Below are 23180 nucleotides of genomic sequence, written 5' to 3'. Positions count from 1 at the left end.
ATGAGGAAGAAGAAAGAGGAACAACGGAACGGAACGAAAGAAGAAAAGGAACAGAAAGAAAACTAAGGAATGTCAAGGAACCAATCAAGGTATTAACAGCCTTATTGTTCCTTACGAGACAGTGTGTTGGACGGCAAGATATGACTAGGATATTGTGCCCATAAGACAAGGGGGGCAGTACAGGAGGGGGGGAAGCGAAAGGGGTGGGGAGAGAGGAAGGAGAGCAACAAGGGGAGTAAAGGAGGAAATGGGGATGAGTAAACGGAGTACAGCAAGGAATGTGAGAAGGCAGAAATGGCAGACATCAAGGAAGGAAGGACGGGAGGGAGAAAAGGAGGTGAGGAAAAAGAACAGTGAAGAAGTGGGAGAATAAATGCAGTGAATGGAGGAAGGGAAGATATGAAGAAGAAAGGAATAGGGTGACGAGAGAAGGGAGAGAGGAGGAGGGGAGGGAAAAGTACCAAGCAGTACAAAGAAAAGTAAACAGCAGCAAACCGAACGGCCCTCTAGTGGTTATTAGTTACAGGAGAGAGGAAGGGAGAGGGAAAGAGAAGAGGAAGAAAGAGGAGGCGAGAGAAGGAAGTCGGAGGGGGGGGGGAGGGAGACGAGAAGGAAGGGAGAATGGGAGAGAAGGAAGGGAGGAATGGGAGAGAATGGAGGGAGAGGGGCGAGAAGAGAGGGCAAAAGGGAGGAAGGACAGGGAGAGAGGGAAGGGAGGGAGGAAGGGCGACTAAGGAGGGGATGGGAAGGGGGGGGGGAGATATTAGCAAGGTATTGACTTCTTGCTCCCACCCTGCCGGCAAGCCACATGACTCACCGCTACTACCACAGCTACCACACTTACTACCACTACAACAGCTATATACTACCACTACAATCTACCTCACATACAACCACTATATTCTTCTACCGGGTTACCTTTGCTATATACTACCACTATAAGCTACTACATTTACTACCACAACTACCATTATACTCTTCTTCTAGGTAATATAGGGTACTACCACATTCACTATCACAACTACCACTATATTCTACCACACTTACTATGACTACCACTGCATGCTATCATTACATGCTACTTCACTTACTACAACTACTACTACATATCCTACCACAATTACCAGCACAAATACCGCCATACACCATAACTACGATATTGCCACACTTAAAAACCACAACTACCGCTACGTACCACCACACTGCAACAGACTACTACACCAACACTTCCAACTACCACAATTAACAACCACAACCACTAACACCACATACTACCACACTTTTGTCCCCACCCCACCGGCAGAGCGCATGTCTCATCACAGCTACCACACTTACCTTTATGACACACTACACTCATTACCACCACTTCAGGTAGCCTACAGCTTGAGGATTTTAGTCAGCTGCAGAAAAAGGCCCAATCACACCAACATCACTATAAACTACCACTGGCACTACATCTCTTACTTGTACTACGATACCAACTACATAATTATAAGCTAGGCCTACTACTACTACTACTATTACTTTGATAATCTCGCCTACCACCAATAAACACCACCACAGTACGCAACCACTCCAGTCTACACGATATGAAAATGATAACGAAGAAAAGGAAGAATATCAAGGAGGGACGATGATAAAGGAGGAGGAGGAGGGAGAAAAATAAATCAAGATGGTGAAGGAAAAAAAGAAAAAGGAAACTGATAAAAATAAATGAATAATCGAGAAGTGAGAACGAACCTGAGACAATGAAACGAAGAAAAAAGCAAGGTAGAGAATGAAAGTCACAATGAAAGGAAAAGAGATACTGGAAAGAAAATGAAAATGTGAGAACGAAATGCTGAGGGAGAAAAATGTGGGAGAAAGCATCAAAGTGAGAGGACGACGAAAGAAAATAAAAGATACAGGATGAAAGTGACAAAATGAAAATGTGGAGGGAGTACGAAAGTGAGGATGAAAGCAAGGGTGAAGAAAGTATGTAAGGATGAAAATGGGAAAATGAAAGTGGCAATAGCGGGAATATATCAGAGTTTGAAAATTAGAAAATAAATGTAAAGGACCACTGAAGTGAGGAAATAAGAGAGGGGATGAAAGTGAGTGGGCGAGAACGAAAGGGTGGCCCCCTAAATCTACCTGGCCACCCCACACCTGAGACAGCGAGCCAATCAGGAGCCGTATGAGAGGATGGAGGGCTGCTATTGGCTCCCGTCCCTCAAACAAACAACCCTCTGATTGGGCTGCCTCTCTCCCATTAACAGCACTAAGTCGCTTCATTACATTCCCTTTCAACCTAACCAGATGACACAATGACTCTGGAAGGAGGTAAACAACGAAAGTTGGTGGAAAACACAATGACACAAAAGGTAAACAATGAAGCTTGGAGGGGGGACACAATGAAACTTGGAGGTCAACAATGACACTTAAAAGGTAAATAATGAAGCCTGGAAGAGGTACACACAATGAAACTGAGGTAAACACAATGACACCTGAAAGTAAACAACGAAGTTTCAAAGAGGTAAACAATGAATTTTATGGGATGTAAACATAATGAAATGGGTAAAAAGAAACACTGAAACGATCAACAACCCCAATCAACACAAACTTAAATGAAGTTAACAGAAGGAAAGAAACCGAAGCTAATATTTAAATAACCATAATGAAAATGAACATTGCCCTAATTCTCTGGGGAACTACCAAATATCTACTAAATTTTACTCTGGCAAATGCTGGACGATTCTACTCGGCACTGGGGAAATTGGCCAAGATGCAAAGGTTAGGGAAGTCATGGAGGAACAATAAAACTGTGGTCAAATAAAAAGACAATGAGATTTTTGTTGGAAGAAAAAATTACACACATCCACGAAACTAAATAGCTTAACTGCAATGGAGCAAAAACTAATCAGAAATTAAACAACGACAAAGGCTATGAAACTTGGCAAGCCCAACTAAACCAATCATGAAATTACCATGTTATATACTCCCAACCAAAGGTAAAACTAAGCAATACAGCAATTACCGGTATGCCGAACCAACATGATAAGTTTCCAACCAAATTACAATAACCCTGGAACATGGCATAAATAACTTCTTAACGCTTATGGCTCTTTTCTGGTGAACAAAGCGCCTGCTGTTAGCCTCGATAAAATACCTCAAGTGAGTCCATTAAAGGGAAAGAGCTGTTTGAAGCCGCTTTCAACTCCTTCAGTCATATGACGTATTTCATCTTAATCTGGCCATCTCCAAACGATTTGACTCAGTTTAGGGGATATCTAGCAATGAAATGGTTAACTGAAACGTAACTCCATTACGATGGCGTCTCTTGCATTTCGATCAGGCTAACATTAGACCACCGTCAGTAAACTATTATATGAAGGGAAGGGCTAGCGTAAAAAGAAATTAATGAAGGATCCAGTTGGGAAAATATCTCCTAAGCAGAATATCGCAAGGAGATGGCAATATATGTAATCAGACTGAAGGGATTAACATGTAAACCTCAAGCAAAACACAACTTTTCATGAACTCAAAAATAAACCAACGAACACACAAACCCTGGGGGTCATTTTTATGGAGACCAAATAATTCCGGTTCTCGCCTCTGTGTAGGTGGGCGGAGCTTAACCGATTACGTCACGGCTCCAGCACTTCCGGCTTTTAAAAATTCCCGCCAAAAAAACGCGGCGTGCTCATACACTAAATCATGAATAATAGTTTTGTGCACTTCAGCTTGTAATGATATACAGGGCAGCCATTAATTATCTGACCCGCTGCATGCTAAAATAACGCCAAAAATAATTTAAAAGGATGTGAATTCGTTTACCCCGAACAATTCACATTTTATTGTCTTCAGTTCTACTACAGTTCCGGCAATTCAAAATTTGCTTTTGTTTTAAATAATTTGAGGCCACGTAGCTGAGAAGTTGCCGTATTTGACTCCCATTCCATGAATAATTTATAAAATTTAGTATATAAGCATATTTAATGCCACGGCCACGCTATCACACGATTTTATTTTGCTAAGGGAAATCCTTAACAGGCGGGGGGTTAAAAAGTACTAATTAAATTCATTAGATCGTCTTCAGTATTTCATTAAGACTACCGCCCAAATGGATACCAGGAAATTTCGCAACGAAGAGACACAAGAGCTACGGTAGTTACACTAAATATTAGGGTAACCGTAAATCATAGCTCAAGCTGCTTACGAAAACACCAGAAGTACATCTACTGTATACAAGCATATTAATCCTATCATGATCAGGACAAGTCTAGTAATCTATCCTGCAGCTGCCAGACGACTCCTCACAAAACAATGAGTGCTAGGAGTGTGCGTTGACAGGTGAAGAATATCAGGCGCAGTGATGATTACCAATCCTGTCATTCCTACCCTCCCACAATCCCCCCCTCGCTGATATGACCATCCCAACTCAACGCAGCCCACACCATCACATCCCTTCACCCCACGCCATCCCATCCATATGACCCATCACATCCCGCCCCCCGCATCCTACCTCCAGCCCACCTGATATAACCGACTCAACCCCACAGCACTCCACCTCCCTCCCTGCCCCACCCCGCCCTACCACATACAACGCAACATTCCATTATTCCTATCCTAAACCCCTTCGCTCCGATGACGCATTATATATCTACCCTTGCTATCCCCAAAGGAGATTATTCAGCATGGGCAAGATTTTTACTAAGAGCACAGAATATACAACCCACTTCAATAACCTGCTACAACACATGGGTTCTATCATGAGTACAACATAAACATCAGGGGACAGCATGAATGTATCACTATATTGATGCTGTTGGATGACTTATTGTACTGGTGTGAACTACTCCCCAGTCCCTCTTGCTGCCCTGACCCCTGCAAGCGAAGAACGCATTAACCTACTTCTCTTCCTACTCCTGCTGCTGCTGCTGCTGCCTCATAACCCTCCCACTGCCACCACTGCTACGAAGCCCGTTCTTGTTCCCTTGGTCCAGCAGTCCACTAACCACAACAGTTCTCCTATCACCAACTGGACACTAGTAACTACCATCCATGCCGGTTATACTATAATACCATCCCTAAGTACCTGAAAGACGCTACGGTATTACTGAGAACTGGTGGTGCATGTTACCGTTTTTCTTTTTTTTCAGTCCTTGCAGCAGCAGGAAGTAATTTATATTTTACTCTGGTTAACAACACCATATTATCCAGTCTAGCCCTCGAGCTTACTGGGTTACTGTGTGGCCGGAATTTTACAGCAAAAATTGCAAATATATGCCGATACTTCATTGAACTGAAGGACTTCTGAAGACTATTACGATGTCCTTTACTATGGGAAGGGGGGATTATTAAGGAAAAATTAAACTGTCTGACAGCAAAAATGGCTAAAACAAATTATCGTTTTGAAGGACTCAGGAATTCAAATCGTAAAACACGAAGCACAACCATGCAAGAGCCAGGATCGAACCCGCGACCCCAGCAGACCCCGGCACAAGCACTAGTGGTAGCTGAAATCAATACGTGACTCTCCCGGTGCCAGAGGGGAGGGAAGGGGACGAGAGGGGAAGAGACGGGACGAGGAGTAAGAGGAGGGGAGGGAGGGATGGGGAGGAGGATGGAAGAGGATTTACAGAGGTGAAGGGGATGGTAGATGAGTCATAAGAGGGAAGGGTGAAGGAAGATGATTAAGGTGGGGATGGGCAATAAGAATCGGATGGGTAAGGGAAGGAGGGGAGAGCTGGGTAAGATGAGAGATGGAAAGATAAGGGGGGTTATGAAAGGGAAGGCAGAGGTGGTTGGGGACAGAAAGGGTCTGGGTGGTTGGGGACCTGGAGGGAAGCGGGGTTAGGGAAAGGAAGTGAAGTGATGGGGAGGGACGGGACGAAGAGCTAGGAAAGGGGAAATTAGGTTAGGGAAGGGAAGGGAAGGGAAGGGAAGAGGGAGTTTGAGAAGGGCGGGAGAAGGAAGGGGTTTGGGAGGAGGGGGAGAGGCTATGGAATGTAGGAGGAGGTACGGGAAGCCAAAGTTTACGAAGGGGAAAAGAGGGGAGGAAAGGAGCGACGAGGAATTGGGGTATAGAGGAAAGAAGGGTTAGAAAGGAAGGAGGTGTAGGACGGTGGGGATGGAAAAGGGAAGGAAGGAGTTATTTGGGGAGAGAGAGGAAAGGAGGGAATATTTATGAAAGTCTGAAGAAGGGAGTGGATAGGCAGAAAATTGTACAGGAGGCGGAGGAAAGACGAAGAGGACTGGGAGGAAAGACGGGGAAGGAAAGGGAAAAGAACACACAGGGAAGGGAAGGGAAGGATAGGGAAGGGAGGGGAAGGGAAGGAAAGGGAGGGGAGGGGGATGTGTAGGTGGAATGGAAAGGCGGATGTAAAGAAGGAAGGAAGGAGAAGGAAGGAACAGAGAAATGAAGGGTTAGTTAGGAAAGGGGAAAGAGGAGCGACGTGACATGGAAGAGAAAGAGCGACTAGAAAGGAAGGGACAAGAGGTTGGAAGGGCTGAGGGGACTAGCCCAGCCTTCTCTCACGGACTCACCAGGTTGGCTAGCCTAAACTACGACACTCCCTCCCTATAACATTAATCCCTTCAATACGGTGACGTGCAGCACCGTATATCCTTGCTACCTACACACGAATATATTCAGCCAAGGAAACTTTTCGATATGGAGGGGTTATACAGATGGTCAACCAACACCTCCACTGCCACAGATCCTTCCTACGCTGCATACGTTAATACAGTCTGGTGGTAACGGATAAAACTGTAGAGAAGGAGTTTTGAAGGCAAGAGGGTAGGAGGGATGTGTGAGGACCAAGGCAACTGCAGGTCCCCCAGCCTTGCCACCAGGCTGGCCAGGCCAGGCTATACTACCGGTACTCCCTCTCAATCAGGCTCAAGTCAGGGCTAGAGAGAATTACCTCAAGTTAACCACTAAACGCCGACCCGCGTCTGAAGTATTTCACTCAGACACCAGTAACTAAAGACTGTTTTCCTCGCCACAACCAAATCTCCTGTCGTCAGGCGATACAACCCTCTGACTACTTAGGGTTTCACTAACCGTGCAAAGGACTGCCTTCTTTTAATGAAACTCTCTGGTAATATCCTGAATACCATTATAATACACACGTGCACAATATCAGTGAACGGGTTAACGCAATGTTTTAACCCTTGGCTGCTATGGGTTACCCAGAGGTGAATAAATTAGTCTGGCGATGTCAAAAACTGCATACCGTATAATCGCATATATACGAGTATAATACCTGGCGGGCCTTGGTAGCTAAGAGCAACCAGAGCAAAGAAAGGGCTCGAGATTGACTTCAACCCCTGGTAACAAAAAAATAGTCCTAACGTGAACAAAATCGTTAGCCTGTGCGAAAACCAAAATGTAAGTAAGCATACTTCAGTACATTCATGCCAGTGAAAGGATTCATGCACTAAGCTACAAGCACGGAAATTTTAGCCCGAAATACAGTTACTACCGCCACCTTAATAAACTGTCTGGCGCTACCCTAAATAAAATAGGTAAGAAAACTGTAAAAGGGCTAAGTTTACCGTCTCGTCCCCTACCCACCCACTCTTACCCACCCCAACCCTACGGCTCCCCAACCTTAAGGCTCCCCATGCCTCACCTTCCACCTGCCCGAGGCCTAACCAGCGCAGTGGTGAAAGCCGGCAGGCGGTGAGTGGAAGCGGGTGGGTATACAGCTTCTAGAATACTGTACGATAAGACAAGACGTTAGTGATGCCAAACGCATATACAGGCTGTACGATCATTAACTCTGCAATCAGAGTTGTTTTCGGCACTGAGCCAGGATTTATCACAAGGGTATTAGACACCTGGAGGAAGGCCGACAATGATGATTAAAAGTAACCTAATACGGTACATAGTGGTTAATTAATAAAAACATCGCACTGACTAAAACTGGAGTGAGCTTGCTAGCACAAAAATGATAAAATACTGCACCAAGTTATGGTAGATTTCAAAGTCTATAAGCCAAATGGGTGTGGCCCAGTTTGGACACATCGTGAAATTCTTCTCCCAAACTGATACCCGGGTATAGGCCTATGACAGGTTTGCCGACACCCAGTGACTCAGCGATATGGCCAAGTGGTAAGTGCACAGACACAACTGGTAAAGCGGAACCAAACATGTCTTACCGCTACACTTGAAGAAAAAAAAAAAAAAAAAAAAAAAAAAATCTCATCCCGGAGACTGTCAGTGCCCGAAACACCTGTCACTGCTACACTTGACCTGGAAGCGAAAATGGTCTGGAATGCAGCAACGAAACAAACCACTTGTGACTTTCGACCTGTCCTACAGTAAACAGACAGGTCTCAAGGCGGCCTGAACTTACAGATAACGGACAATAGTAGAAGATATACTATCCCCTCCGCGTAAATGCATTAGTAACATTACGCCTTGATAGCTACGATAAGGACACTATAATCAATGGGAGGCTGGGGGGTCATAACGGGTGAGGAGCGGAGGGAAGGGGGGGGGGGGTCAGGAGCGCGGTGGTTTGCCCTGCCTGTGAGCCAAGCATCCCCTGCAGCAGACACACCCAGCCACACCAACAGTAACTGCCAGCCTGGCCCTGGGTGGCTGCACTTGCCCTTACACTCTAGCGCATACACCCTCACCGCTACCATTCTCACGCCCGAATTCTCGTCAGATTAGGAGGCTTTCTTAAAACTTTCCCATTCTTTTTTATATCTGTATATGGGATGTTAATACGTTTTTGTTATTTATGCAATGTTTGTCAGTACCGGGGAAATACAAATACTTAAACTATGAAAACGTACTACAAAGAATAAACCGTTAAAGATGACGTGCTGGGAGCCTCCATTACTGACAACGAGCCTGTCTCAGCCTCTCCACACAACGCGCTCCTACACACTAACATTCTCCCACATTCCTTGTAACACTCTGGTTCAGCTTTGCTAGTTGTAAATGATCTTCTGACAAAAACCTGCGTATGATAGTTTCCCTCTGTTCAATGCCATCATCAGAAGTTAGGCCAACCACAATACAGTAACGCAACTAAGTCCCAGCAACACTTAAAGGGGCTGGAGACTCATTTAAACTCGGACTCCACTCTGTTTCTCCCCATTAAATACAAGTCAAAGAGTTACCTAAGCCACATAAAACACCCAGCTTTACCAACAAGGTGAAATTGTTGCAGAAACAGAATTTCTGTTCTCCACTATTTTAACGCAACAAAAACTTTTATCGTTAACCAGAATACAACTAAGTTCTACCACCACAGTTAAAAGGACAGAGACTGATTTTGACAGCGCAGGGTTTTCCCCTCTACTAATTTAGGCTAAGTCGTCGACAGTTAATGAAAATACAAGCACCTATCCAGTTATCATTACTTAACAACGAGGGCTCTCTCCTATGCACGATAAAAACGTCTGCTGGTTGCAAAGATAATAAAAAGAAAATGTCGAGGAAGCTATAGAGTTCATGAAGCCGTTTCTTAATTTCTTCACTACAAACGGCCTCTCTTAACCCTTTCCATACGCTCATGTCGCTTTCATTTTATTTTTGCTACCTCCTGGCGATTGAATTCAGCTTCAGAGAATTTTTCGAACCAGGGCAATTAAATAAGTACAGCCTTCCTTAACACCTTCAACGCGAGATGCTTTTCATGTGCTACATACAACTGTGTGGAAGCAGCAATAATAAACTATAATTATATCACTGGATTCAACTGTTTAGGATGAATGAAACAGGTCTAGGTGGCAAGAAGAGTGAAAGCAATGTCACACCGGTATGAAATGTTGCTGACCTTTTATTTAGTGGAGGAATTAATCTTTACCTAACGACATATTACACACTTCCACAGCTTACTCGTATTAGCAGTGACGTTTGTTACCGGGTACGAGAAATTCCTGCCAAAAGCTGAGTAATATCGTATAACTGATGCTAATGTAATGCAAAGGTTACTGATGTTGAAACCGTTGACCCAAATAAGATTAAATTCCGGGTTTTTTTTCCTCCATTTTTTCTCCTCAATGTTCTGAATTTTCTTAACTTTCAAATATTGCCCAATTTACCTTACCTAGTTTCCGCCCCTGTCGGAGTCTTCTGGGTTTTCGAAATCTGATTTTCCGGCAGAAGTTTTCAGCTGGTGCAATAATAATAATAATAATAATAATAATAATAATAATAATAATACCGGTAATAATAATAATTCACCAATCTTTATCCCGCCAAAGACAGGGGGTGCGGTAAAATCCGGGAACACAGAGAGCATTGAAGTATAACTATTAAATAATAATAATAATCATCATCATAATCATCATAATACAGTTCATGGTCCGGTAACATTTATAAAGTGCTTTGTGACTGGAGCACAAAGACAGGTCCTGAACTCTAGCCTATTACCCGTCTCATTAGCAGTTTCCTTGCCCTTTACTTCACAACGTGCAACGCTTTACAATACTAATTAACTTCTTCGATACCATTTCATACTTTACTCCCGCAACCGCCACAAGATACAATTCAGTTTCAGTTATACCTGTTGAAGTGAAATGGGTGAGGATATAAATCTTCATTAAGTATTCAAAACTACGTCATCGCCAACATTTTCCTCTTGGTACTGCCAGGCGATATATTTCACCTAACAAAAAAATAAATAAATAAAATAAATGGCAGTGAAGACATAATACTCGGTTCTCAGCTTGTGTGCGCGGAACGTAGCCATGGGTGACGTCAAGGCAGGACACGTAAATGTGAACGGTTGTCTTCGCTCAGTTCCCTCACGCTTCCAACACATCCGGTGCGAACAGTAGAGAAACCTGTTTTGTCAGGCGCAGATTTCACGTGTAGGCTTTCATGACAGTTAAAAACCACATTTAAATATATATATATATCTATTGCCAGACGCCTCAATCCCGTAAGAGGTGGCCACAAACAAATCGCCTCCATGTCGCCCAGTCCAATGCCACTTCACTGACTTGCTCCCAGCTCACACAGCCCTCTCTCATATACCTCTCCACTCCATCCCTCCATCTCATCCTTGACCCTCCCTCTCCTCCTCTCCACCTCACTCGCATACACTCTTCTCGTTAGTCTCTCGCTCTCCATCCTCTCCACCTCAGTGTATTTCTCCTAACGCTTTCTATCACATCCACATCCATGTCACAGCGCTTCTTCACTTCCTCATTGGTCAGTCTCTCTCCACATAACTCCACATCCTCCTCTCAAATAACTCATTTCCACTGCTCTCACTCTTGACTTGTGTCCTTCCAATAGGGTCCACGCTTCACTTCCATTCGTTAGAGTTGGTATCACAATACGGTACTGTCGTGCAGTGACTTTTTTACTTCCATGTTCACGTCCCTGTTCCTTATCACTGCTATCAAAGAACCAGCAACTTGTCTTCCCTGTTTATATATATATATATATATATATATAGATATATATATATATATATATATATATATATATATATATATAATTTGTGTGTGTGTGTTCAAGTTCGGTAACTATAAAATACACTGAAATGCTTTAAAAAGTATGAAAATGTGTATTACAAATATCCATACTGGAATGTAAATATATATAAAACAATTTCATAGAGGCCACTGTATAAAACGCAAATACAAACAATGAGACTGTGCTTTGGTTTTGCAGGACGGAAGGGGGAAAGGGGAGTTTACAGTCTTTCCCTGTTTCTTGCCTCTCCAGTAAACACGAATCTTTGCACCGACAGGAGAACCACTGTGCATACAGCCTACGTTTTACTTACTCTTGCGTGAAGGACAACAAAACGGAAGTGCTGATGTTACCATGTCTCTTGTATAAAAAAGAAAAAAAAAAAAAAGAGGATGCAAAAGTTAAACTGCGACAATGATCTTAAGAACGTTCGTGAATCTCCTGGTCTGCCATGATGTCATCCCAACGTTCCCTCTGAGACAACAGGCTATTGTGATCCAAGATTTACAAGCGAATCTCAGTCAACTTCAATACTAAGACGTCTTCTAGGGTATATTCTTGCTACCGGTACATTATTTTACTCAGATTTGGGAAGATATCGTAGTGAACGAGTTAAAGAAAGATATCGTAGTGACATAGTTAAAGGAAGATATCATAATGAAATAAAGTGTCCATTAACCCCTTCAGTACGGTGCGTGGCTGTTAACCTTGTCTGACGTGCCGGTAAGGTCAACCACCCCAAAGCAATGCCGATTCATGATTATTACTTACAAGTTAACATTTCACCTTTCAATGTAAGCTGTACCAACACACAAACAATTATTATTATTATTATTATTATTATTATTTCGGTATTAAAAGAACAGGGAACGACAATCACACAGGAAAAAAACGCGTAACTAACAAGAATGCTTAAAATGATACCTACTGACTGCACAAGAATCGCTCTCCCTATCTAAGTTTTCCTCTACAAATAACTATGCAACCGTCAATTCTACATCCAGGTCCCCAACAGTACTGTTAAAAGAAGAAAAGAGGGGAGAGGGAGAAAAGGACAAGGAAAACACTAATAACAGAAAATTCATACTCACTGATGAAGACTAAAAAAAAAATAATAATAATAATAATAATACAGATTTGTTTCCTATCGTATCAAAACTATGGTGAGGACGACTGCAATTCTCTCTCTCTCTCTCTCGGGCTAGGCGTGGCTAGTACGACGGCTAAGAGATGTGAAATACTGGGAATGGAGAAAGTTGGAACCAGCCTCCACAACGTAGGCCTAATGTGTCCCTCAAGGATGAATACAAAATGAGATAAAACCCTGGTATGTTATTTATTATTAGTAGTAGTAGTAGTAGTAGTAGTAGCAGTACATCACCATTATCTGTACTATTATTTCTACCATTACTCTTGCTATTATTATTATTATTATTATTATTATTATTATTATTCAGTACATTCTATTATTTTTACTAACATTTTTAACATTACTATTGCTATTATTATTATTATTATTATTATTATCATCATTATGGTATGTCATCATCAATCATCATCACCATCACTATACCCATTTACCAAGGGCCAATGGTCGTTTCTAAACACAAATTTACCAAAAACGTACGGTAGGATACGCAACATAACAAGGGAATGGTGAAGATTTATTTAGCCTGTGGAAGTAAACTTAACCACACTATTTCCTACTCATGGGTCCAACACACACTAATAACCCTTTGCTGGTTGCCAAACGCGTTCTTTATAATATATTCCAGCTGCCGTCACATGATTTTCTTTAGTTCACAGCAACCCATCGCAGCAAAAGGGTCACTGTATATAATCTAAAGAAACTTCCCGGCCAATCAAATATAATACTTACTAGGGCAGGAGTTATGCAGTATTAACAGCACATGTATAGCTGCACTAGTATATCGTCCCACTTTTTAGATCAACAATTATATAACACTTGCAGTATATAATATTTGGCCCTGAAAAGTTTGCTCGACTCCTCAGATAGCATCACTGGCTTTCTGAAGTCTTCGCTCACTGTCTCATTATTTATCGTAAAGAGGTGGATCAGCATGTATGACCGAGCACCGCACAGCTGCTGACAGATACACTCCATTATGATAAGTGACAGTGGGAAATGACTCAAAATATTCCGGTAATCCAATCTTCGCAGCTCTATCAAATTTTCAAACTACTGTGTTCCAGTTAAATAACTGTGCGACTAAAAGGTGAAGTTATTTCTGTCCGGAACTGTACTTATCTCCATTACATACCGAATTTCCTGGTAAAGTTGTATACAGGTATTTTTGGAGCACCACCCACCCCATGTATGCCAATTTAAACCATTACGACGGAGAGAGAGAGAGAGAGAGAGAGAGAGAGAGAGAGAGAGAGAGAGAGAGAGAGAGAGAATGTGCTGCATCAAAGGCTTCACATACCTTATCAACGAAGACTCTAATTGGAAAGTACGGTAAAAGAAAATACATGTACCGGCATATGAGATAGATAGATAGTTAGAGAATGTAATTAACTACATGTATGTTACATTACCACACATCTAATTCATAGGACTTGCCGTTCTCTGTAATTAAGGAAGTTCAAGAAAATATATACAGTATATAGCCACTGACAGATATATATATATATATGTGTGTGTGTGTGTGTGTGTGTGTGTGTACGTATGCACTGTATATGAGGAGAGAGAGAGAGAGAGAGAGAGAGAGAGAATTTTGTTTGTGTTGCATAGTAAAGGATCGTCTAATTAATATTTAGATGAGAGACAGGGTACGGCGGAGAGGCAGGAAAAACACACACACCCACCATAATATTTAAAAATTCAAATGTCACAAAAAATAAAAATACAGTTAGGGTTTCAAAAATACCGGTACCCAATAATACATTTGCCGTTATATGCAAACAGTAACGTATACCGGTATACAACAGTTTCAGAAATACACACCTACCTTGTTTTAAAAACATACACAACACTTGCTTCAAAATATGCTCACGTTTCAGAAATACACACCTTGACTGAAAAATACTTACCCATACGACGTGCTTTAAAAACAAAGGTATTTAACCCGATTTCAAAAATATTATAGCCTACTTACTCCGTTTCAAAAACATTCACCCAGTTTCAAAAAGGGTCACATCGCTTCAAAAATACTTACGCGTCGTTCCAGAAAAGATCAAGCGCTTCAAAAATACTTACGCCCCGTTTCAATCCACTTTGGCCGTTTCAAAAATACTTAGCCTGCCCTGTTTCCAAAATGTACAACCAACACCAATGAACACCACAAAGAATGTATATAGAGATGACTGGCATGGTGTGATGTGGCGTGACATGGTGTGGAGTAACATGGTGTGGTGCAGTATGGTATGGTGGTATGGTATGGCACGGGATGGTATGGTATGGTATGGTGGTGTGGTGTGATATGGCGTGGCGTGGCGTGGTATGGTATACAGTATGTAGTATGATATGGTGTGGTGTACAGTATATGGTATGGTATGGTATGGTATGGTATGGTATGGTGTACGTAGCATGGTATGGTATGATATGGTGTGGTGTGGTGTATGTAGCAGGGTATGTAAGCAGGAGGCGGGAAGAAAGAAGTAGAAATGAAGAGCAAGAAATATTTGATAATGATCATGATGATAAGATGGGGAAAAGATAAACGGGGGGGGGGGGGGAATAATGAAGGGGGAGATGGTAAGAGATGAAAGATTATGAAGAGGTGAGGGGAATTTGTGGGATAGGGAGAAAGAAGAGAAAGAATAGACGACGAAGGGCAAGAGGGACTGGGGTCAATGAAGTGAAGGGAAATGTATGAGGAAGAGTGAAGAAAATGCGGACAAAGGAGAAAGGGGGCGGATGCGGAGGGATGTGGGGGGAAGAAAGAAGTATATGAAAAAGAAGTGGAGGAAGAATACGGGGTATGAGAAGAGGAAGAAATGTAGGGAAATGGAGAGGAAGTGAGGTAAGGAATAGAAGGGTAAGAGGAGGGGAAAGATGGAGATGAAGAGGGCATTCAGGAGGAGGAGGAGGAGGAGGAGGTTTGAAATGGAAAGTAGGGTAAAGATGAGGAGGGGAGGAGGCGGGCATAGAACGGGAGTGAAGAAAAAATAGGAGGAATAGTTAAGCGCACTCGAGTGCATACCTCCGCCAATCACCTATACCAGACAAATACCATATGACCACCACCAAAATTTACCCAACTCTTCCTTGAATCATGACCCACATATCCACAAAATTTAACTGAAATCATAAATAACTTTTTCAGATATCTTGTGAACACACAAACGAACAAACAGACAAACAGGGGTGAATGCACACCCACCTCCAACTTCGTTGGCGGAGGTAAAACGGAGGGGGAGAAAAAGAAAAAACGAAGAAACGGGAGAGAAAGGAGGAGGAAACGGAAGGGTGAAGGAAGAGGAAACAGGAGGAAATGGACGAGGAGAAGGAGGAAACAGGACGGAAGTGATGGAGAAGGAAAACAAGAGCGGGAATGGGCAGTGAAAACTGAGGAAAGGAGGGGAAGGAAAAAACAGGTGGGAAAGGCGAAGGCGAAGGAAGAACCCAAGACGAAATGGAAGATGACATACAGGAGGGGAAAAAAGGAGGAGGAAGGCGTGGGTGGAACAAGATAGGAGAATGACGTGGAAGAGGAAGGAATGGAAGAGGAAGTGGACGTTAGAGGATAAGGTGGAGGGTGAAACAAGGCAAAATGTGGAGAGGGGGGTAACACGATATGGATGAAGGTGAGGAAGGGAAAAAGTGTAGAAGGAAGAGAAGACGGAGCTCGGATAGGTCAAGGAAGGAGAGAGCAAGAGGAGAAAGTGGAGATGATTGATACAAGAAATTGGATGTAGAAGATGGCGAAAGGAAGAAAGGAAAGAAAGTAATGAGAAAGGATGGATGATTGGAAAGGAAGGAGGGGAAACCAGGAAGGTGGTGGTGAAATGAGGGAAGGGAAGAGGAGGAAGTGCAGGAAGGGAAGGGAAAGTAGGATTAAACGAGAAGAGAAGGGAAAGGACGGGAATAATGATGGAGGAGGAGGAGGAGGACGAGGAGGACGAGGAAAGAGGAAGTGGTAAACAAGAGTTGCATGGGGCAGACGGCATGTTAAGATATAATTCTTGCCATTTATGTATGCAAACGATGACGATATTAAATGGACATTATACAAGCAAGAAGAGAATATTAATAAGACGCAAAACAAATCGTTAATGAATTGAATAATGCAAGAAAACTTCCTTAGCCTACGAGAATAGGGCGTTAGACTACACGGTGAAGGAGTAGCAAGCCGATTATAGAAAAAAATTCCGCAAGAGATCCAGGCAGAGGGATAAAACCAAATTTGCTGGGTTGAGAAGGAACAGGTTAACAGGCTAATCAACAGATCTGAGTGGAGAAAGCTGGAAGGGGCCTCTATCCGACAGTGGATTAACAGACTCTTTCTTCTGAATCCCCCCCTACTGTCACCAAAGCAAATCCTACACAGGTTACTGATAATCTGAGAACTAAGCCTCATCCACACAAGTTTTCACATATCACACATACATAAAGCAACACGATTCAACACAGGTTATAATGTATTTATCCAGAAAGAATAGAAGTTTGCCGTCACAGGTTGCCATACACCCTTATACAGTACGGTATCACAAAGCTGAATAGGCTATATCAAGTACCGTATACATACAATCACAGTTACATACGGAAGCTATTACTTACACACCTATATCTCTGAACATACCTACCATCCAAAATCGTATCCCCTGGGTGATTCCGTACGATCATAAGCATTTGCCTATTCTCTCTCTCTCTCTCTCTCTCTCTCTCTCTCTCTCTCTCTCTCTCTCCAAGTTCAATTATATACGGAAGCTATTACTCACACACCTACATCTCTGAACACACCTACCATCCAATACCGTATCCCCTAGGTGATTCCATATGATCATACGGATTATTCTCTCTCTCTCTCTCTCACACACACACACACACACACAAACAAAACACTACAGCGGCTGGGACATTATGATCATACCTATATTAAACTCTGCCATCTCACACACACACACACACACACACACACACACACACACACACACACACATACTGTACACAAACACACACACACACACACACATACTGTACACAAACACACACACACACATTACCGTCGTACCCCACAGGAGCGGGCTATATAATCATACGCATATCCAACTCTGAGTAATCACAGCTCATCACACCTGGCCTAAATTATCACTACTAACTCGTTACGGTGGCGTCCGTTAATTAACACACTGCGCATAACACCTACGTCACTGGATAGGATACCTGCTGTCACAAAATATCGAGAAGCTGGGAAATGGGGGAATATAATTACCTAACTGTAAATTAACAATATTATATAAGTGGAAGTGACTGTTGTTGTTGCTTAACCACGGACAGGGAAAGTGACTGCTATTCTTGTTGTTTTACCACATTCTACTTGGCCCAGCAGACCCGTCGACCACAGGTAAGCAACTATTGTGGGGCCGTCCAACAGGTACAGTAGGCCTACAGTACAAACACCAAGCAGGGATCCGGCGCCCCCTTGTGGTAGTCAACGCCTCACCAGAGTTGGATCTGGGTCTTCCCAGGGCAAGGTGCAGGGAAATATGAGGTTGACTCCCAGGTGGACACCGTGGCTGCTCCTTAGGCCTTGTCTGCTCCATCCAAGGTGCACAGTGTCACTACGTGTAGGTTCCTCGTCATCGCCAGAGAAAGTGGTAAATACGGTACGTAAAACTATTTCCTCTTTCCGTACACAACTTACCGGTAGATTCCATCACAGTACATGTCAATCTACCCAGGCTATCTATCAACATTTCATGCAGACTGACCATCCCTGAGATAATCAAACAACTGAGAGCAAAATCGACGTTTTAAGTAAACACCTTGACCCTTCCAATGATCATGAAGGAACAGATCGCCAAATATAAGATCCATTCACTTCTATTTGCCTTTCACAGCTTACTTGCCAAATTGTTTGGTAAGGATAGTGTCATAACTCACAGCTATAAAAAAAAAAAAAAAAAAAGTTTCGTCCTTCTGTAACTAGGTCTACCCTATGAAAAAAAAAAAAAAAGTAATGAAAATATCCTAACAGTATATAAACAGCTAGTTACTGAACAGCCTTGGCCTAGTCACTCATTTCCCTAATCGTAAATTAACACCTACCGGTACCGCATTATCTATATATCTAATCAATCAGTCAATCTATGTGGATGAGGTGTCCGAACTGCAATTAATCCTCACAATGATGACGATATTTCTGCTTTATTCCTTGTAACATCCGAAAATTTGAACCAGTAAGAGACTCTAGTCTTCTCGTACTGAAATGGTTGATGGACGAAGTTTTAATCCCTAGAGCCCCGGATTTTTCAACTAAAAAAAAAATCCAACCAATAAAAAATGTTAAAAGTCCTTGACAAGTATCTGCTGCATTAGCCTATCTACCTTTCTATTAATTAGCCAATTTAATCACTTCACTACGAGCGCATCTTTATAATCCGACTGGGCTATATTCTTGACAGCACCAAACTACATACCGTACCAGGTAATTCAGTTTTGAAAGGAACCCTTACACTGATGACCAAATATATGCCTTAGTTAAATCTAATTGCCCCAGTTCTAAAAATCTATACAAAACTGAATAAAACTAAAATCGCCAAAAACAATAGGAAGTTCTCGCACTGAAGGGGTTACCTAATTATCTGCCTACTACAAAGGGGTTAACTTTCTTTTTTTAATTCATCATCCTTCTACGAGGAGTTCCCGGTACCTATTTTCTCCAACGAGAAGGGGGTAACTATTTTTCTATCCATATGCCTACTACGAGAAGGGGTTAAATATTACTTTATCCATTTATCTACCACCAGAAGAGGTTAACTTTTTCCATCCATCTACTGCAAGATGGTGTTAACGCTATTTACGAAGTAGCTACGAGAGGGAGATAACTATTTATTTTCTATCCATCCATCTTCAGCAGTCATTTTAATCACTGGCCAGAGCTAACAAACCTCCACCCCCAATTTATCCTGGATCAGCTGCAGGTCATTCATTCCATCCTGACCCCCCCCCTCTCTCTCTCTCTCTCCTGCGAACCCTTCATCCCATCCTGATTCTCTCTCACATGCAACCCCTTCATTCCATCCAGATCATTTGTTTATTTCTCTCTCTCTCTCTCTCTGCTGCAAGCCCTTCATCCCATCCTGATTCTCTCTCAGCTGCAACTCCCTCATTCCATCTTGATCATTTGATTATTCTCTCTCTCTCTCTCTCAACACCAACTTTCACTTGAATGAATTGAAATCGAATTAGAAAATCATCCATTGTTCTCCGCTGCATTATACTCCTTTATTTTGCTGTTTAAACAAACGAAAAAATACGGTTTATGCTCCACTTAATTCGGGCATCACTGCTTAAAATTCCATATATAATTTACCTTAACTTATTCTAGTCATGATCACTAATCCTACTTCCTCCTCCTCCTCTTCATCATCACCCTCATAAATCAAAGACGTTAGTAGGATCAAGAAAGAGGGTAACTGGCAGAATCTATCAATTGTTCATCTATTCAATCCTTTGAACCTGAGGGCGTCTTTCATGCTTTATTTTTGCTATCTACTGTACATGCGACTTTATTCTACTTCCGACAGACCTTTCTAACTGGAGGAGCTACCAATGGTCTTACCGTATTCCCTTTACTACCCAAGCCAAACATCTCCCATAAAAAAAAAAAATTGTTGGGAGAGAGAGAGAGAGGGGGGGGGGATTACATGTAGGCCTTCAGAATTTCAAACTAAAACAGATAGGCTCGACAGCTAAAACCACATTTATGGTGCCACATCACACTCTTCTACCACAGGTCGTCTTTTGTATTTCATTACTGCCAGACGGTTTTATTCACGTATGTCGCACTGGAACTTAACGGGACAATTGTCAAACCTGTCCAGTTCGGTCTATGCTGAATAAAATCGTCTGTCAGCAGCAACGATAAAACGTCATTGTAGTGAAACTGTTGGCTAAACCTGACATAAAGGGTGGTTTACAGCCGTGAAAATGAAAGTTATATATAACACAGCCACGAAATAATCGAGACACGTACGTACACACAACTACACACTTAAGTTTGGGAACGTAGTTTTCTGTTGTTCTTGCTACCTCTAGACGATTATATTAAGCTTAGGAGAGAGACCTTGTAGTGATGGGTTAGTAAATGCTACATCTAACCCCGTGTTCGAAAAGTTCGTGAATAAAATTGCTTGGAGATAAGACGTCGCAAACCATATCATCGGACTGAAGTGATTAAGCCCCTAAAACGTGAAGATTATGCAAAAAAATATTCAACTGTCATGACTGGGACACCTCCAGTACCAGTATCTCAGCTGATATTAAACTAATTTACTCAGCTGAGCGATTAAAAGCAGCCATGTGTTAATACCGTCTCCATTAATCCTATCACGATGGGAAGTAAGTTACTGGAGCCCTAAGTGTAGACTGTCATAGTCAACCGCCCGAGATCGAGGCAATTCTAGTACCGTATTCCAGCTACGCAACACGATTTCATTCAGCTGAGAGTGAGCAACAGGAGCCTGAGAGCTGAAGGGAAGAGACAACAAAAAGGACCAGACAATTAAATGTGGACGATTCCAATATAATGGCGCACTACAGGACGACTACCATCAATTTTGAAAAGATGTCTTGTAGTGAGTTAATAAAGTCCATATACTGACCCACCCCCTCGTTCTACGTCTCTCCAAAGCTGAATGAAATCGTCATGATGGCAAGATTAAAATATGAAACTGCGTCCTCGGGGAGATAGAATTAATACCCCTGGAAAAATAACCCCGCAAACTAATTATTCAATATATTGTTACTCTACCCAAGCAAATTCATGGTTTTGGAGGCTTTTCGAGAGACAATGTCTCTCACAAAGGTAGGATTAAATTATCTGATTATAGCCTGAACAGCAATATGTACAACACAGGATTGAAGGGAAAACTATGTAATAAATGCTAAGACGAAACACTAACTTCTTCATCCCGAGGACTTTAGTTTATTCTTGCAAACTCCGTACGATTATATTCGCCCTTACAAAGACCCCTGTTAGTTAAAGAGCTGGTGAAGGCAATATCCACACCCTGCAGTTCCAAAAGTCTCCACCACGCTGAATAAAAATGCCTCAAGACAGAGAGAATAGGAGGAGGGACTTTCCCGCAGCGAATGAGTCAACCCCTTCAATACGATGACGTCATATGAAATTCTATTTTTGCTACCGCCAGTTGATTTCGTTCAGATATGCTATGAAATTCTGGACTGAAAAGGTTTAGAAACTATAACCCCTCCACCACAATGACGTCTTATTTACATCAGTCTTGCTGTCTTCAGGCAGCTGTATTTAGTCTCTGAGGCTTCTGAACTCGATGGGGCTGATATATCCTTCCTGACTATGAACTTTCACGATATAATGAAATCGTTTGACAATGGTAAGAGGCAGAGCAAACCAAGGAAATGTCACTCGCGTTGAAAGATCTCCCCTAGCTTTTAAAAAATGGGGCGGAAAGAAATCTGGATAAAGAATACATCGAAAAACGTCCTCGGGGGAACAGGTTACATAGATAACCGAGAGATAAAGACGACAGAAAAGAAATAGCTGAACAGACAAACATATATACACAGTTTAGAGGCCGCTACCGGATGAATGGACAATGGGATAATGAATGCACAAAGAGAAATTATAAAAATGAAATGCAGGATTTTACATCCCTTCTCAAAATTAAAATATAAATGTACTTAGTATACGGCCATATCAAACTGAATCTTAGAAAATGAATAAATTATACGTGTGGGAAGCTACCTTAAGGCCACAGCTAAATGAAGGGGTTGGAGAAAAAAATGCTAATAAAGGTTGAATCAAAAACGTGAATACAAAGGACTACGTAGGAAGACAGAAAATGGAAGTCTGGAACAACTGAATCATTTACAAGATGAGGATGAAAATGAAAATATCTGAAAGTTAGAACAAGGAAGAAGAGAATCAAGGAAGTAACGTGGTACACAGGCGACTGCGACGATACCCTAACACCTGCCCATCCCCAGTCACCAGTTAATATTTTTTTTAAGAATATTTCCAGTCAGTACACAATGAAGACAACTCCTGCCCCGATTAGTACGCTGTAATAATTTGCGAAAAAAATGCCATGCTTAATTCACACTGCTGACGTAGTTAATAATGCGAAAAATTCAGAGGCTTTAAAACGTGTATAAGGAATCGATGCGGAGCGCCCTGCCCAAATGCCACTAAATCACCTTTAAAATTGCCCTTAAAGACATCCAATGCCCAGTCTACTCACCTCAACATATCCCGCAGCGTAGGAGGATGCCCACACCACACTCTGAATTAACGTGTATACCACTAGTATTGTCATTTTCGCCAATATGTTTTGTGTCACGACCAGCGCGATGCTCACCCCACGGAGGCTCACAGTGCACTGAGCTTCACTGGATATTGGAACCTTGTTTATTCCGCAGCGCCGGCGTCGTACATCCTCTACAACTGTTATCGTTTAGCATTTCACCATTAATTTAGCGTTAATACTACATCGTCAGGAAGTTTTCAGTGTAGTGCATTACTTTGGTACAAAATTATTGCCGTTCACAAGTCATTACCTATATACCCCCAGTTAA

The 23180-nt window shown here is 42.2% G+C and overlaps 1 protein-coding gene across 1 annotated transcript in view; it reads right to left on the bottom strand.

The window, feature by feature from the left end:
* Appl (amyloid-beta-like protein) overlaps positions 1–22963 on the bottom strand; it is a 135325-nt gene extending 112362 nt beyond the window's left edge. Inside the window, exon 1 of the mRNA XM_080273556.1 lies at positions 22847–22963. Within this exon, the coding sequence (XP_080129682.1) occupies positions 22847–22921 (75 nt within the window). The 5' untranslated portion in view covers positions 22922–22963. The remainder of the gene's footprint in view (positions 1–22846) is intronic.
* Positions 22964–23180: the final 217 nt, after the last annotated feature.

This window comes from Coenobita brevimanus, chromosome 55, assembly GCF_032717465.1.
Source record: "Coenobita brevimanus isolate Jiangsu-jjx chromosome 55, ASM3271746v2, whole genome shotgun sequence".
NCBI lineage: Eukaryota > Metazoa > Arthropoda > Malacostraca > Decapoda > Coenobitidae > Coenobita > Coenobita brevimanus.
The sequence above is the reverse complement of the archived record's forward strand: the minus strand, read 5'-3'. Positions and strand labels throughout refer to the sequence as shown.